At 39.1% G+C, this 17,408-nt stretch overlaps 1 protein-coding gene and 1 long non-coding RNA gene across 5 annotated transcripts in view; one reads left to right on the top strand and one right to left on the bottom strand.

Annotated features, from left to right (window-relative positions):
- Positions 1 to 17,408, bottom strand: part of LOC122465928 — an 85,834-nt gene that overhangs the window by 24,329 nt on the left and 44,097 nt on the right. For 2 of the 4 annotated variants that reach the window (XR_006291075.1, XR_006291074.1), the window contains one exon: positions 6,604 to 6,994. The exons of the other annotated variants lie outside the window; for them this stretch is intronic. This is a non-coding gene — a long non-coding RNA (uncharacterized LOC122465928). Of the gene's footprint in view, positions 1 to 6,603; positions 6,995 to 17,408 lie in introns of those variants that run through there. 4 annotated transcript variants of the gene reach the window in all.
- The window catches only part of FBN2 (fibrillin 2), a 242,827-nt gene that overhangs the window by 217,347 nt on the left and 8,072 nt on the right, over positions 1 to 17,408 (top strand). Inside the window, exons 57-62 of the mRNA XM_037901659.2 lie at positions 4,452 to 4,658; positions 6,363 to 6,488; positions 7,139 to 7,261; positions 9,577 to 9,693; positions 10,383 to 10,511; positions 13,795 to 13,914. Coding sequence (XP_037757587.1) covers positions 4,452 to 4,658; positions 6,363 to 6,488; positions 7,139 to 7,261; positions 9,577 to 9,693; positions 10,383 to 10,511; positions 13,795 to 13,914 — 822 coding nt within the window. The remainder of the gene's footprint in view (positions 1 to 4,451; positions 4,659 to 6,362; positions 6,489 to 7,138; positions 7,262 to 9,576; positions 9,694 to 10,382; positions 10,512 to 13,794; positions 13,915 to 17,408) is intronic.

Raw genomic sequence — 17,408 nt, 5'->3', positions numbered from 1 at the left:
CAAGGTAGCCTATTTCCCCTTGTTTTTTCCTACCCCCCCCCCATTACCAGCAGGAGAGTGAGTTTGTGGGGGGGGGGGGCGGAGGGTGAGAAAACCTGGATTTGTGCTGGAAATGGCCCAACTTGATGATCACTTTAGATAAGCTATTACCAGCAGGAGAGTGGGGTGGGAGGAGGTATTGTTTCATGGTCTCTGTGTATATAATGTCTTCTGCAGTTTCCACAGTATGCATCCGATGAAGTAAGCTGTAGCTCACGAAAGCTCAGGCTCAAATAAATTGGTTAGTCTCTAAGGTGCCACAAGTACTCCTTTTCTTTGAAGAAAGGAGAGTGACTAAAGTTGTTGACTGTCAGGCAGGGGCTTAGTTTGTTAGATTCTAGCAACTTCTGGAAGATAACAGGGCAGCTGATAATATCTTGGATTTTTTCAGTCTTCATACTGTTGAATTCACAAAGGGGTTTCCCATGTTAACAAGTAAACATGAAAGCTACCATTCAACAGAACAAACAACTGGTTATTGTTTAATACTTTTGGTATTACCAGACATCAGTGTACAAATTTATCTGATTCAAAATGCTTAACATTTTAAGAAGTGATACAGGAAAAAAAGCAATTGAATGAACTGAAGTGATGAAACCAGATAATTCCTGTAAAGCAAACTACAATGATTGTCAAGAATTGTTGAGATATAAGGATTTATGCTCCTCCCAAAAAATGCAGAAAATCAGTTTCTTCAAGAGTAAATGTGCCACTGAATGAAACTGGGTTTCATGATCCTGCTTGTGAAACATTTTCAAGGGAAATGTCTTCATCCAAATGTAGTTGCAGTGATAATCTGTTCTAAACCTATGAGCAGATCTTCAGCATCGATGCAACCACCATCAGCACTAGTTGGTTGAACAGGTGGACTGATATCCCTCCTTCCCCATCCTACACAGGAAGATTCCAGGCTAGCTAAAGAGGGGACTAAGACTAGGTGCTGCCACATCTGACTTTTAGGCACCCTGCTGCCTAATGGAATCTGCCGCTCTCACTTAGGCACCTAGGCTGTCTACACTGCGCATGGGAAAAGTTAGACCCATTAACTAGCCAATATGATATGCTGATGAGAGGGATGTGGCCTAAGCCCTGCCCCTCAAAGAGAGTTAGATGCTTAAACAGGAGGTGCCTCCCTCCAATTGGGCATTTCAGCTGTAAACTCTCTCCTGGATTTAGGGCTGACCTGGCTTAGGTGCCTGAAGTAGAGGAAGGTATGTGGTGGTGCTTTTAGTCAGTTATTGCCAGTGGGTAGGGCACTCACCAGAATGTTAGAGACCTAGATTCAAACTCCCGTTCTGCCTGGTGTGGAAAAGGGCTTGTGCCCCACCTCCTAGGGCCCTCGCAATGGGATACTCTGGGATGGGTCTCTTCTCCATCTCTCCTGTTAGGGCACTCACCTGAGATGGGGGAAGACCTGGGTTCAACTCCCTACTCCAGTGAATATTTAAGTATTTACTGGAACACCACCACCCTCCTCTCAGCATACCTACTGGATCGAGCCTTGAGGATTAGGCAGGCAGGGGAATGCCTAGTTTGTGACTCCCACTGGGGCTTAGGCGTGAATGAGATGCTAGGCATCAGGACTCAGGTGGCTTTGTGCATGCCCAGCAGCAGAAATGTACGCACTTGAGGTGTCTGTCAGTGGAAACAATGTCTAGGGACTTAAGGAGCCTATAGGGCTAGATAGCAGCTGGGGGGGGGGGGGGGGAAGTATTAACGATCTAACTTTTGGATTTAGGCACCTAAAGTAGCAGTTAGGTGCCTAAACCCCTTTGTGGCACTAGCCCTCTGTCACTAAATTTGCATCCAACTACCATAAGTACTTGAAATTTGCATTGAGAATATGGAGACCTTTGCTCAGCATATCAGATCAGTGATCTCTGTAGTTCATGACATCATCAGTATCAGGCTCCCCCATTTAACCTGGCATTAAAATGAAGGTGCTGGTAGCAGACTAGAAAAAAGAAGGCATCTGTGCATCTCTGCTTGGATGGCTAGCTGGTAAGAGCCAAGAAAAAACACCAGATGAGGGAAGCCCTTGCCAGGATATGCTTTCTACTAGAGCAGTGTTTCCCAAACTTGATTAGTGACCAAATGGAAAGAGGATGGCTCAGGCTATTAATCACAGTCCAACATCAATCCCAAGGAAATACACTGCTCTTTTGAATTAAATATATGAACAGATATTTTCAAAAATTTTGGGAGAGTGTTCTTGGTGCTGTTTCCATTCAGTGCTTTTAGGGTCATGGTATCACTGAATGCATTGTGCTGGGTATTTCTTTATAATTAAAGCCCAATACATTTGCTGATCAGATTGTGCAATTTTGCGTCAGAGTTCCATTTAGTTTAAGTATGAATCAAAGCTTTGTATGAACTCCAGGTCAGAATGTACTCAATGAGCTCTAGCTTTCAAAATTTCTTGCACAATACACCTATTTAGTAGAGCAGTAGTTGACTTCAGTTATTTCTTAGTTAGAATATAGAAGAAAGTGAATCATATTGACATTTTCAGTGTATGGCTCCACAGTAGGAAAATTCAGGCACAGGTATAAAGTTTTCCTGATATTTAAATTAGTTAAGCATAAGCAGAATTAAAACTGATAGCCATAGGCTTTAATCAATGTAACTGCACTTGACTTTATTGCCTTCTGTACAGTTTTTTGGACTGACTGAAACCCAGTAAGATTTCAAGATAGCTAAATGTGGACTGTAATAAAATTACGTGGGGGAAAAAACAGTGCAATGATTGCTTGTCTTTAGTAAATTTAGTTAGATGACTATGGGTAAAAAATTTCAAAAGCACCTAAATGATTTAGGAGCCTAAATCCCATTGAAACCCACTAGCAGTTAGGCTCATAAGTTGTTTACGGGTTTCTGAAAAATTTTCTGTATAGGTACAATTATTAAAGCCAGTTTTCATAAAGTAATTAAAAAATCCTTTCTCCTTTAAACAATGGATGTATACGGGGCTATTAGGTAAAGGCTATAAAGTAATTCTCGAAAGGACTGAAGTAATATTCAATAAAATATATAAATACTTTACATTTCAAATTATACCCCACACTAAAATCTGCTGCTCAGCACAGACTTTATTCCATGACTCAGGTCCACCTTCTAGCAGTGTTCCATGGTAGCTATGACATCACCACATGATGTATGCTGGGATATCACAATTAGTTACCTAATTTCCTTAATAAAGATTCGTAGGTCCCTCTTTAAAACAGTGAAATTCAAAAGCTTTAAGTCAGGAACCTCTCTTACCTAACTAGATACACTATGTTTACAGAAAATAATTCTCTTCCAACCAAACTGGATCTTGTTAATCTCTCTAAAGTTGCTGTATTACAGGTTATATTTTTTAATGAAGAGACCATTTAATATCACTGTGTAATTATAGCTGGTGGTTCAAATTAAGGGGAACAATAAAGGCATATCTAAAAAAATCCTAACTTATGCAGGGAAGTTATAGCTCTTTGTACCTGCTGATTCTATTCCTCAGTAGATTTGCACAGACGATGATCAGGCAATTTGCTGTCACCTGTCCTCCCTCACAGTAACTAACAGAACAAATGTAAGATTGAGTAGTGCCCCACCAGCAGAAACCGTTCATCTGAATCAGTTTAGCCCTGTGTCTTTCGGGGTTCCCCAGCAGAGAACAAGTTAAAATGTGTTCTGCTTCCTAAACGTCCCTCCTGGTGGATTTTCTTACACTGCTTAGGGGTATGATGGAGATACTATGCTTCCACAAACCAGTGCAAACCAGGAATGCATATGATCCATGGTGTATCACTTTTAGTAAAATACACCTGATTTTTACTATGAAAGGAAATATTTTGCCAGTGAAAGAGCTACTTTCAGAGAACAGCCTGCAATAAGGAAATCCATTCCATTTTAACTAACAAATCAATCAGATGACACTGGTCCTATTACTAGTGTCGGTATCGTCTGTGTAAAAAGTTATGCTAATTGGGGGGATATTTAGCATGCTAAGATCATGTTTACACTTAAGTTTGCCAGTTTATTTTATCATTCACACAAGTAAGCTGCTCTGCCAGGTTCACTGGGGGATGCTCCAGGATATATTATTCTGAGACATAACTGATACCAGGTCTCATGTAACCACTGACTCACTTGGGGGAGCCCTAGCAACCCTTTAAGAGCAGTAGATTGTCAAAATATTTTTAGGGTAAGGTAAGATAAACCATATTAATATGCTAAATGCTCCCCAAAGACTGGTTGGTATCAGAGTCACTCAGCACATAAATCTGGGCTCACTGCAGTTTTCTTTTCTAGTTCACTTTTAAACGCATTCATATGTAACAATAATGGACGATAATAGTATCAGTGAGACTTCCTGTTTAATACACATCCAGCTCACATTCTTTCTTGACCCCTCCACTCTCTCCTTTCAGATAACCGCCAAGGATTCTGCTTTGCTGAAGTTTTACAGACAATGTGCCAGATGGCTTCCAGTAGCCGTAACCTTGTCACCAAGTCAGAGTGCTGCTGTGATGGAGGGCGAGGCTGGGGTAACCAGTGTGAGCTTTGTCCACTGCCAGGAATCACCCAGTATAAGAAATTGTGTCCACATGGACCAGGATATACAACAGATGGAAGAGGTAATTGTGGGAAGAGGTAGAGGAGAGGAAATAGACAAAGATAACACAGAAAGTAACATGCTTTCTTAAATCTCTGAGATATTTAGCTGAAGTTACCAGCATTTCTGAAGTTTACTGCAAAATTGCTCGGCTTGGTATTTTCAATACATTCAATAATAATTTATTTCATATGCTTTTCAATGGGCAGCACCTACAAATCCTTACCTAGTGCCTGCTGTGGGAATATTCACATAAGCAAGGATTTGCAGGATTGAGTCCTAAAGCAGGAGACGATGACTAATAAACTGAAAGGCTAAAAGCTGTCGAGAACAGGGGTGGGCAAAATAGGTCCCACGGCCCAGATCTGGCCCGTCTAAGATTTCTGTCCGGCCTTCTCTGCCCCCTTGCGATCTCGAGTCCGGACCGCTAAAAGTCCCACGGCACAGCGGGGCTCTCAGGCAGGCTGCCTGCCTGCTGTGGCCCCACACTGGTCCCGGAAGCGGCAGGCTGCTGCTAGCATGTCTTTGTGTGCCCCTAGCGGGGAGGAGGAGATGGCTCCATGTGCTGCTCCCAGCACCATCCTCACAGCTCCAATGGGAGCTGCAGAGGTGGCGCTTGCGGGTGCAGACAGCATACAGAGACCCGCTCCCCCACTGCAAGGGGTGCACAGAGACGTGCCAGCAGCAGCCTGCCGCTGCCTGGAGTGCCCCACTGTGCCGCTGGCTGGGAGCTGCCTGTGGTAAGTGCCTCCTGGCCAGAGCCTGCACCTCGCATCCCCTTCCCCCACCACAACCCCCCATCCCAGGTCAGAACCCCCTCCTACACCAAACTCCCTCCCAGAGTCCACACCCCTCACCGTCTCCTGCACTCTGCACCCCCTGTAGCTCCTCCTGCACCCATACTCCCTCCCAGACCCCGCACCTACTCCATTAATATAGTAGAAATGTGCGGCCCATGACGACTTACCAAAATTCGTGGAGCGGCCCCCCCTACGAAAATTATTGCCCACCCCGGTCTAGAAGCTGTTACATGCTACAGAAGGTATACACATGAGCCAAAAGGCATCAACAACTGAAACCTGTAGCTACACAATAGTTTCACTGTATGATCTACATATTTTTTCATATTTCTACAAAGAAAGCATAAACGTGTTTTTAATTCTTACGATTGATTTGACTTTCTTTTAACATAATCTAAAGAAAATTCACTTCTATTAAATATAGACATTGTGTAAATTAAGTTTGCAGAACTGGAGCTTGGTTTCTCAGTACATTAGCAAGAGAATTAGGTTGGACCAAGTTACAGAGTTCAGATCCAGATGTAGAACAGAATTTAACAAAAATATGAAGGGTGATTAGATTGGGCCCATCTCTAATGACAAAGTAAGGAAATAGGAGTTTGTAGTAGAAGCATGTTGGTGGAAAAGTAGGTAGAATATTAGGGTAAAAAAAGGAATCTGTATACACCCAGTACTGTTTCAATGTCCTGTAATTCCATCAGGGTCAGCAAGCTGGAGTTTATCACTGAGAACAAGATCATTTTATCAGCTCTCAAAAAAGGCAAATGAGAGAATTTTAAAACAAAAGGGGGGGGTAATGAGCTTGGTTTTAAAAATTAGATGTTTCTAGATTGAATTAGACTGCAGATGCTACATTCATATGTGATACTAATGAGCTTCTGCTTAATCATATTTTAAAAGGTGACATATGTATATTTCCTCTCCAGATATTGACGAATGTAAGGTCATGCCAAACCTGTGTAGAAATGGCCAATGCATCAACACAATGGGTTCCTTTAGATGCTTTTGTAAAGTTGGCTACACCACTGAAATAAGTGGGACATCCTGTGTGGGTAAGGTTATCACTGTAATGTTTAGTATTTTTGCTAATCCAACAGATTTTTTTTTAAAATGAAATGTTTATTTTCTTAGTGAAATTCCCAGGTAAATTCTTTAAAGCCTCAGAATACAAAAATTCTCTCTTCCTCTCTTCACAAAATACATTTTTGTCTTCACACTTAGTTTTAGGGAGCCTTGAGACCTGATTTAGCATATTACAGTTCTGCTAACCTAGTGATATTTCAGCAACAACCTGAATGAGATACCACTGAACTGGCCACTAACCAGACAAATCATGGTTTGGGGAATAAGCTTTTGGCACATAGAGGCTAATAATTAATTGCTCGAAAGGACATGTCAGGAAGTTACCATTAATTAAGACTAAAGGGACCACACAGTGGCCCTGAGTGAGAGGCTTTGTCTTTAGAAATTAGTTTCACTGTTCTAGCTGATCCTCAAAGCAAATGCACTATTGCTTCAGTTATCCACCCTCTCAGGTTACTTCAGTGGTAGCTTGCATCTGTAAAGAAGAGGACAATTAGGAAGCAAGGAAAGAATTATAAAAATAATTTGGAAAAATTAGAGATTTATTTGTGCAGCTGTTCAGTAGCATCCTTGTAAGTAAATGAATATTTTTTTACTAATTACTGATTCTCCTACTTAGATCTTGATGAATGCTCCCAGTCTCCAAAACCATGCAACTTTATCTGCAAGAACTCAGAAGGAAGCTACCAGTGCTCATGTCCCCGTGGCTACATCCTGCAAGAGGATGGAAAGACATGTAAAGGTGAAAAAAGTTGTCAGTTACATCTAGATTCGTTATTTTATGGGATGGCTACTTTATAAATACTAGGGCTGTCAAGCAATTAAAAAAATTAATCACAATTAATCCCACTTAAACAATAATAGAATACCATTTAATTAAATATTTTTGGATGTTTTCTACATTTTCAAATATAACACAGAATACGAAGTGTACAGTGCTCACTTTATAATTATTTTTGATTACAAGCATTTGCACTGTAAAAAAACAAGAAATAGTATTACGTGAATTGAAAAATACAAGTAATGTAGTGCGAAGGAGTACTTGTGGCACCTTAGAGACTAACAAATTTATTTGAGCATAAGCTTTTGTGAGCTACACGAAAGCTTATGCTCAAATAAATTTGTTAGTCTCTAAGGTGCCACAAGTCCTCCTTTTCTTTTTGCGAATACAGACTAACACGGCTGCTACTCTGAAACAAGTAATGTAGTGCAATCTCTGAACTTACAAATGTAGAATTATGCACAAAAATATGCATTCAAAAATAAAACAATGTAAAATTTTAGAACCTGAAAGTCCACTCGGTCCTACTTCTTGTTAAGCCAATTGCTCAAACAAGTTTGTTTACATTTGCAGGAGATAAAGCTGCCTGCTTCTTGTTTACAACGTCACCTGAAAGTGAGAACAGGCATTTTCATGGCACTGTTGTAGCTGGTGTGGCAAGATATTTATGTGATAGATGCGCTAAAGATTCATATGTCCGTGCATGCTTCAACCACCATTCCAGGGGATATGCATCCATGCTGATGACAGGTCAGGCTCGATAACAATCCAAAGCAGTACAGACTGACGCATGTTCATTTTCATTATCTGAGTCAGATGCCACCAGCAAAAGGTTGATTTTCTGGTTAGTGTTCTAATTTCATGTTCTGTAGTTTCTGCATCAGAGCGTTGCTCTTTTAAGACTTCTGAAAGCATGCTCCACACCTCATCCCTCTCAGATTTTGGAAGCCACTTCAGATTCTTAAACCTTGGGTCAAGTGCTGTAGCTATCTTTAGAAATCTCACATTGGTAACTTCTTTGCATTTTGTCAAAGTGTTTTTAAAATAAATAACGTGCTGGGTCATCATCCGAGGCTGCTATAACATGAAATATATGGCAGAATGTGGGTAAACAGAGCAGGGAACATACAATTCTCCCCTGAGGAGTTTAGTCACAAATTTAATAAACACATTTTTTTAATGAGTGTCATCAGCATGGAAGCATGAAAGAGCATATGAATGTTTAGCATATCTGGCACATAAAGACCTTACAATGCCAGCTACCAAACTGCCATGCAAATGCCTGTTCTCACTTTCTGGTGATACTGTAAATCAAAAGAGGACAGCATTATCGCCTGTAAATGTAAACAAACTTGATTGGCTGAACAAGAAGTAGGACTGAATGGACTTGTAGGCACTGAAGTTTTACACTGTTTTGTTTTTGAGCGCAGTTATTATGGAACAAAAAAGATCTACAATTGTAAATTGCACTACAGTACTTGTATGAGGTGAATTGAAAAATACTATTTCTTTTGTTTATCATTTTTACAGTGCAAATATTTATAATAAAAATAATACACACTTTGATTTCAATTACAACACAGAATACAATATATATGAAAATGTAGAAAAACATCCAAAATATTTAATAAATTTCAATTGGTAGTCTATTGTTTAACTGTGTGATTAAAACTGCAATTAAGTTTTTTAATCATGATTAATTTTTTTGAGTTAATCACATGAGTTAACTGCAATTAATCAACAGCCCTAATAAATACCCTCAACTCCAAAAGGTGATATAACAGCTGCAGCTCCCAGGGAAATCTCTGGTCCAAAGTCAGTGGTGATACAGAAGGTGGTATATGTTGCATATCAGGTATAAGTGGTGTACAACTTTTATACCAAGTTGAATGCCAAATTCATGGATTTGAAAAAAACGGTAGAATGACTCAGGAAAAGCCTTGCACTAATTCCAGTTGCAGGAGGAAGCTAATGCTAATTTACCTGAGGTGCATGATAGCCACTCATTTTCTGACCAACAGGCCTGATTTGCCACTTCATTACACTAGTTCTACATGTGTAACTTTTTGTTAACAGAATAGAGAATCAGGGACAACACTATTTAACTTGCTCCAGTGTGTACTTCCCTGATGAATATGGATTTATGCTTCAAGTGATAAAGAAATTAATATTAAGTTAAAAAGGAAGCACTTTCACATGATGATCTTGTTTAAAGAGAACAAACATGGTTACATCTTTTTCACTGAGTCTTACTAAGAGAAATCTGCTACTTTCAGATCTTGATGAATGTCAAACCAAACAACATAACTGCCAGTTCCTCTGTGTCAACACTCTTGGGGGCTTCACATGTAAATGTCCACCGGGCTTCACTCAACATCACACTGCTTGTATTGGTAAGAACACGTTGACACTAAGTTTCTGTACATTTCTCTTTGTTATAAAAACAAGGGCAATACTTAATATGAGCCTATTTATTTTGTACCACAGATTTATTAATATACAGACTATTTTATTTCTCAGTAGTTCAAAAAGGCAGATAATTATGAAAAGCAAAAATATCTGAAGCTCATCTACAATAAGCATTTTTGTAGTGACTATTTGTAGGTAGTTACTGTATATTAATTCTAAATGTACCCACATGAAGATAGAGGTAAAATATTAAAATCTGACTTAAAAAAAATCAAAAACAGATTAAAGAATTTTTTCTTTCCCTTGATAGCTACAGATGTCTTTAAAAACTTTAGCATATATATCTTAACCGACTAAAGCCATCCTCATGTGTAGTGTACACAGTGGGTCAAATGTTTAAAAGACCCTCCTTTTTCCTCACCCAATCTGTACCTGTATTTTGCATCAGAGACTGAATCACAGTACAAGCACAAATATTTGAGTATTTATGGCTCTAAGTCTGCAAATTAAGTAATTAGACTGGCAAGTTTAGTAGGTGCAAACTACACCTACAAAAAGGTATGAATATTTACCCTGTATGTGTAACCTCTTAACCCCATCCCTTATGTACTTTCTTTCTCCTCCTGTATCTGTATAAATATTTTTTGTTAAAAATCACTGCATTTTTTTCTAGATAACAATGAGTGTGGTTCACAGCCATCACTTTGTGGATCAAAAGGAATCTGTCAAAACACACCTGGAAGTTTTAGCTGTGAGTGTCAGAGAGGCTTCTCTCTGGATTCTACTGGATTAAACTGTGAAGGTAAATTTTGAGGGCCATACATTCTCTGCTAAGGCAGAAATCTACAGTTCGTTCTTATATGAGTAGTCCTACTGAAGTCAAATGGAGTATTTGCGTGAGTTGCAACATCAGACACTTAGCCTTAGAGCAGACAAGGAAAAAAAAAAACAGGAATGTAGTTCAGAAGATTTGTATCGACAATTTACTTATCCTCACACACACTCACAGTTCAATTTGCCAGTAGTAGCATAAGCAGAACCCTGAGTACTCTGCAGCACAACTACTACTAAACTTCTCGGCTGCAGCCCCCACATTCCATTGCAACAGTAATGTATGCTCTCTCCACAAAATACCCTTCATTCCTGCCCCCACACCTGTAAACACACCCAGTTTAGCTCATCATTGAAAATACTCAAAAGACACACATAACAATTATTTCTGAAGCTAAGGTTTAAAGTTTTGCTCTCCTGGCAGCCCAGCTTTACTCCCTTAGTCTCAGCTCTCATGTTATCCAGGCAGCCCATCTTAGAACCAGCTTCCCAGCCCCTCCTCCCATGTGCACCAAGGAAGTGGTGAGCAATTTATCTTCTCAGTTACTACGCTTTTTTTTCAGGCAGCCTAACTGCTTGCCTACACTCCTGGGAGCAAGCTGGACTCCAGTTCTGACTCCATGGAGCAGTGAAAATATTTAACAGAAAAATTTTGGTTTCAATCAATTTCACAACTCAGCAAATGTTCAGTTTGGAAATTGTCAAAACACCACATTTTGACATTTTTAAATGGAAAAATTTCTGTTTCAAATTAGAGTAATTTTTGTAAATGGTTTAAATTCAAACAGAGTTTCAGTTGACCCAAACCAACATTTTTTCCAATTTTCTCTTCCCCAAAATATGATATTTCAACTTGCCATCCCCATTCCAAATGGAAAACAATTTCCTGACAAGCTCTAACTGAAAACCAGTTCCTTTGTAGGAAAATTAGAGCATAGGTGGCAGCTGCAGCCAGATCCCAACAGGGCAGCACAAACCGAGAGTATTGGTGCCTGATGGCAGCAAAGTGAAAAGTTCCACGGCAGAAATGCTGAATTCTCTGGTATCTTGGAAACATGCCAAATTCCATGGCTATTATTTTAGGCTCTCTCCAGGCTCAGGCAGGTGACACTGCATCAGCAAATCTTAAAAAAGTGAACAGATTATAATCTTCACAACCGTAAGCACTAGAAACATTCTATTTTATATGAAAGTTGGGATTTTGAAGCAGTTTTCCACAGGAATCTTGGAATATGCATGGCCCCAGGGGTAGAGTTTTAGCTTGAAATGTGTGACAATAAAATAAAGCAACTTTTTAGAATATGATAAAAAGTGTTTTCCCAGTCATGGCTGGAATAGGAAGAGTCAGACATAAACATGTTAAGGTCTATGGTCTAAACCAATGTTTCACCCCTTTTTTTACAAAATAAATATCACGTGAGTGCTCTTTTTTGGTCATAGTGAATATGATGCTAACCATTTACTTACACGTTTGGGGTTTTTACAGAGTAATACACAAAAGCTAGAGCAATTAAAAGACTGCAGTGTCAATCACCACAAACAGTATTTGAGTTTCAAGCACTGCAAGTCTGCCTCAAATTTTTGGAGATCACGAGTAGTAAATTACATTTCTAATTACAAGATAGAGAAATATAATTGGGAGTTTGATATTCTAGTGAACACAGTATGTTTTCCCTGACATTTGTTAGGCTGCTTACAACTTGCTGTTAGGTGAAACTTTTAATGAATGTGCATATTTTTTAAAATAGGAGACTTTCATACAGAAAGAAAAGGAGTACTTGTGGCACCTTAGAGACTAACAAATTTATTTGAGCATAAGCTTTTGTGAGCTACTGCTCACTTCATCGGATGCATTCAGTGGATCCGATGAAGTGAGCTGTAGCTCACGAAAGCTTATGCTCAAATAAATTTGTTAGTCTCTAAGGTGCCACAAGTACTCCTTTTCTTTTTGCGAATACAGACTAACATGGCTGCTACTCTGAAACCTTTCATACAGAAGTGTTTTCTTGTCTTCTCTTTTCCCTTATGGCCATCCCCTTCACCTTTCTTCGCACATAGCCCTGAAACCTTTTAATTTGGCTTTCCTCACTGCGTATAGGTAGACAAATTAGATTACCTCTGTGCTTATTTTACATGTTTGTATTTCTAAGTGCCTTTCAGACTAGCAACAACAACAAAAAGTCCTTGCAAAGCAAGTTATTGGAAACTGGATGTATGCCCTCTTGTGACTGGAAGTCTTGGCACGTAGTCCCAGTTCTGGAGGAAGTTCTGATAATATTATTTAATTATTCTAAATCTAGTTCTACAGAGTTTGTGGAAGTCTGCAAGCAGTCCTGCAAATTCCTGCACACTTCACTCACAACTGCCGCTCGTAGGTTCCCCTCTATTGAAGCAAAACATCCCAGATGCATTACTATGTTCAAAGGCTTTGTTTTCAATTCAGACAGCATATTGGAACATAACATACTGAAGCAGCTTTCATTAAGAGCTTCTTGCCTGTTTGCAATAAAAAAAAAAAATGTGGATTTGCATCTCAGATGCACACAATGGTCATAAGGGTAACATTTCCAAAAAGCACCCAAGTGACTTAAGAGCCTATGTTCCTGACTCACTTTTGAAAAATGGGACAGACTCCCAAATCATGGAGGCACATCTCAAAATTTTATGGAGCTCCTGGACTCCATGGGACATTGAAAACCCTGCAATTTGTCCTACGCGCATTCAATGTTTTTCAAGCTGTTGGATAGTTTATACAGCAATTACATAACTTGATAATCGCACTTAATGGATATAATAGTTATCTGAAGGAACATAGTTATTGAAGACACAAATCTTAGAGAGAACATCAGGACTGTGCCCTGTAGAACCCACTCCTGCTAGGTACTGAGCATCGGCCTCCCAGGAAACACTCAGCACTTTGCAGGATCAGGTCCTGTGCATGTATCCAATACGTACCAAACACACCATACGTAGTTACTGTGCGTGGGCCCAGTCTTGCAACTCTTATGAAAGCAAATAGTTCCATAAGCTTCATCTGAACTTACTAGTGTGTCTAAGGAGCCAAATTACAGATGCAGCTTCAAGCTTGGGTGAAGAATCTTCTATGGATAAAGTATGGTCCTTTAATTATAGTTATTGAAATAAGTTGTGTGTGGTGGTTGTGTGGGGTTGGTTTGCTTACTTGTTGTAGGCAGTTTGTGTAACCATTTCTTCTTCCACATTTTACTTTTTTTTTTTTTTGGACGGGGGAGCAGATGTGAATGAATGTGATGGAAACCACAGGTGCCAACATGGCTGCCAGAACATCCTGGGTGGCTACAGATGTGGGTGCCCACAAGGATACATTCAACATTATCAGTGGAATCAGTGCGTGGGTAAGAACGATCTCCTTTTGACCCAGATGTTACATAACAACGACGAAACACTTAGATTTTCAAAAACCCTATGAACATCTTTCAGGTTCAGAGGTACCTACATTAAACTTGTGTAGATCGTAAGTCAGAGAGGAAGTTGAAAGGGGTATAGTTACATCAAATCATGTCAGCTGACTGTTACTGCCTTGCAAGCGGAGGGAAAGACACAAAAATTCAAGATAATTTCCACGGAAGGCCTGTAAAGCCCTTGCTAAGAAAGAGTTAGCACTTTAGTCAATAGCTGTAAAGTGCTAAACAGACACAGATAACCACACATGTACAAACCTTTCAATTGATAGAATAGCAGCAATAGAAGCAAATGAAATTAAATAAAGACAAAGATTAACCATGAGTCGTCGTCCCCCCCCCCCCCCCCCAAGCACTCAGGATTCTGTAAAACAGAATTAGCAAGAATACAATAAAAACGTAATAGAACACCATATTTTTCAAATACAAAGACAAATAGATGATATGATCCATATTTCTTTTAAGGGCAAGAAGGGAAGGAAAGATGATCAAATATAGGGTCAGCAATAATAATAATAATATTATTATTAACAGCCACTCAATAATACTTTTGGGAGAAAAAACTTTTTTAATAGTGGGGAGGGATGAAATTACAACTTCACTTCTAAATCACAGATTCATATCTATCTCAAGGTTTGTAATGATCAAGAGATTTTCCTTATGGAAAAATCCTATGGATAAAAGCAACGTGGCTTAATGTAAATTCTATAGCAATCTACAGAAATGAGTACAAATGTCACCTTTCTATATGCTTTTTTTAAAAACCATCCTGCAGCAGAAATAAAAAAAAAAAATTATGCCAGAGCTACATGTCAAAAGAAAATAAGAGATAGTTACAAAAAGACCTATAGAAAACTAATAAGCAATTCTATATATTTCCAGAAGGGTTACCATTTGATACCCATTTGTTTGGTAACCTATGGCAGTGGTTTTAAACCTTTTTTCATTTGTGGACCCCTGAAATATTTCGTATGAAGGTGCGGATCCCTTCTTAGATGTACTCTGCAGACCCCTGGGGTATCGCAGACCACAGGTTGAAAACCACTAATCTATAGTATAGGGAATGAGTTGGTGTTTTCAGTCTAGTAGAGAAGTTAAGAACTGAATGCAAATTACTAAAGAGGCAGTTATTCTAGCCATTTGAAGTATTTTGGTTCAAGGTTTGAGTATATTGGCGGAGCAGTGCATATTCCACAGCCCATTCTGTATTTGTTCTCATAAGAAACAGAGGATATTCACATCCAGGACTATCAGGCCAATAGTCACACACAATTCACTTTTTAAAGAACCAAAGATGCATAAAGTATATAGCATTTAATTTAAACGATAAAAAGGATCTCAGAAATGCTTATATTGAGCAGATTGTTAGTTTTTCAATTAGTTTTAATGTATCCACTTACAATAAAAGTTTACTTTTTTACAGTAAACGGTGTTTTGTCTGGCACTTCACCAACCGGAAAGCTCTATAAACAGGCATTTCTGATCTTCATTGAAATTCTAGTTTAATCCGGTTGGCATGGGCCAGCAGAGAGTTGGGGCCTGGAAGGAGGTATGGAGCCCCGCCCCAAGTGCTGCCTCCACAGCTCCCATTGGCTGGGAACTGTGGACAATGGGAGCTGCAGGGGCGGCGCCTGCAGGTGGAGGCAGCACACAGAGCCACCTGCTGTACACCTAGGAGCAGCCAGGGAGCCACCTTAGGTGAGTGTCCCCTGAATCCAGCAACCCGCGCCCCTGCCCCAAGCTGCTTCCTGCCCCCAAACTCCCTCCCCAAGACTGCACACCGCACCTAAGCACTACACCCAAATTCCCTCCCTCTTAGTTAACTGGCATTTTTCACTTACCGGCACCTCCCATTCCCCTAGCATGCCGGATAAAACAACTTTTACTGTATATTGTAGATAAAACAATCAAATAGCATGAAAATAGGATTGATAATTATTTCACATTAGTTTTTAAATTTCCCATTTCTTCCTATAATGCATATGCATTCTCGTAATTTATAAAACAGTGTACAAATGACAACAAAAATTATTTTTAAAATACCAAAAACTTCAGTTTTTCAAAGCCAGACATCGGAACAGCAAGAAGGGTGTAAGGAAATGGGACAGCAACAATGTTCAGTTCAAGAGAATTCACTAGGATCTGGAAATGAGTACTCTAGATTTGAAAGAGCTCTGAGAAACTTTCAGTATCTAGTGAGGAGAGTTATTTAAGATTCCAAAAGGGAGTAGAAGAACCTAATAAAGTGGGGGAAACCTAATAAAAGTTCATTCACTTTAACCTCTCTTGATGCATTTATAGTCTCCAGCTATTCATGAACACTCCATTCATATGTGAAATCAGTTAGGTTCAAAAAGTTTAGAGCTTAAGGGACCTTGTCAAATTTTTTTTGTGGGGAGGGGTTTACAAAGAATTGAATCATTTCCATTGCTCTGCTGCTGCTTTTTGTATAGCATGTTTGTCTCTCCAGTGGACATTTTGAGTATATCATGATTTGACTATTATGGAAATAGTTTGAAAATCCAGTTTAAAAATTTTAATGGGACTCTCAAGTATGGTAAAGAGTCATATCATCATATGCTTTAAAATGATCTAATATAGATCTACAACAACAGGATATACCAGAGGGAAGTGAAGGTGCAAAAAAGTGCTAAATTCATGACGATGTTTAAAACAGTCTTTTAAGTATTACTTCAAATATTATTCCTACACACTGCAATTTCAAAATTATTTTTCTATGGAATCACTTCATGTGGTGCACCTCAATGTAAACGATAAGATTAACTTCTATTACATGGTAATTTGTCTGCATACCACAGCTGCACAGACACAGAGAAATTCTTACTGTGTTATAAAAACAACTTTTTCTCCCTTGTTCATTTTGTTGCTGTATATCTGATTTAGTTTCCCAATTAGGAAAGACATTCCACATATAAATGTCAGATCTAATTATATCAGAACAACACAACCTGGTTACAAATCTACCAAAAGTGCTTTTGTTGGCAACATTCCAGCTCTGCTAAAAATGGCAATAAAATACCAAATAAACTTGTGCCAAATGTAATTTCTTGAAGCATTTTCAAAACCATGTACTGTTTAGGATATTTTAGTGAACAGAAATACAGTATATCTGTACACATACTTTTAACATGTTCATGCAGGATTCTGGTTACGCCTAATTTCTCTCCAGTGAGATACAAAGTAAATTGTGATCAACGATTCTAGAGTCATGTGAAGCTTGCCCTACCAATGTATCACTCTCTCACTGAGGAAAGAGCAAAGATGGCCTTGTGTGTTAAGGCACGGAATATGAAATTTCTGGTTGTGACTTGCATTGTGTGTTTGAGTGGGTCAGTTATTTGCTCTGTGACTCAATTCCCCAGCTGTAAAATGGGGATGTTAGTATTTTCCCTACTTCCCAAAGATTT

The sequence above is a fragment of the Chelonia mydas genome, chromosome 5, assembly GCF_015237465.2.
Source record: "Chelonia mydas isolate rCheMyd1 chromosome 5, rCheMyd1.pri.v2, whole genome shotgun sequence".
Classification (NCBI taxonomy): domain Eukaryota; kingdom Metazoa; phylum Chordata; order Testudines; family Cheloniidae; genus Chelonia; species Chelonia mydas.
This window is presented reverse-complemented; position numbering and strand designations above follow the sequence as displayed.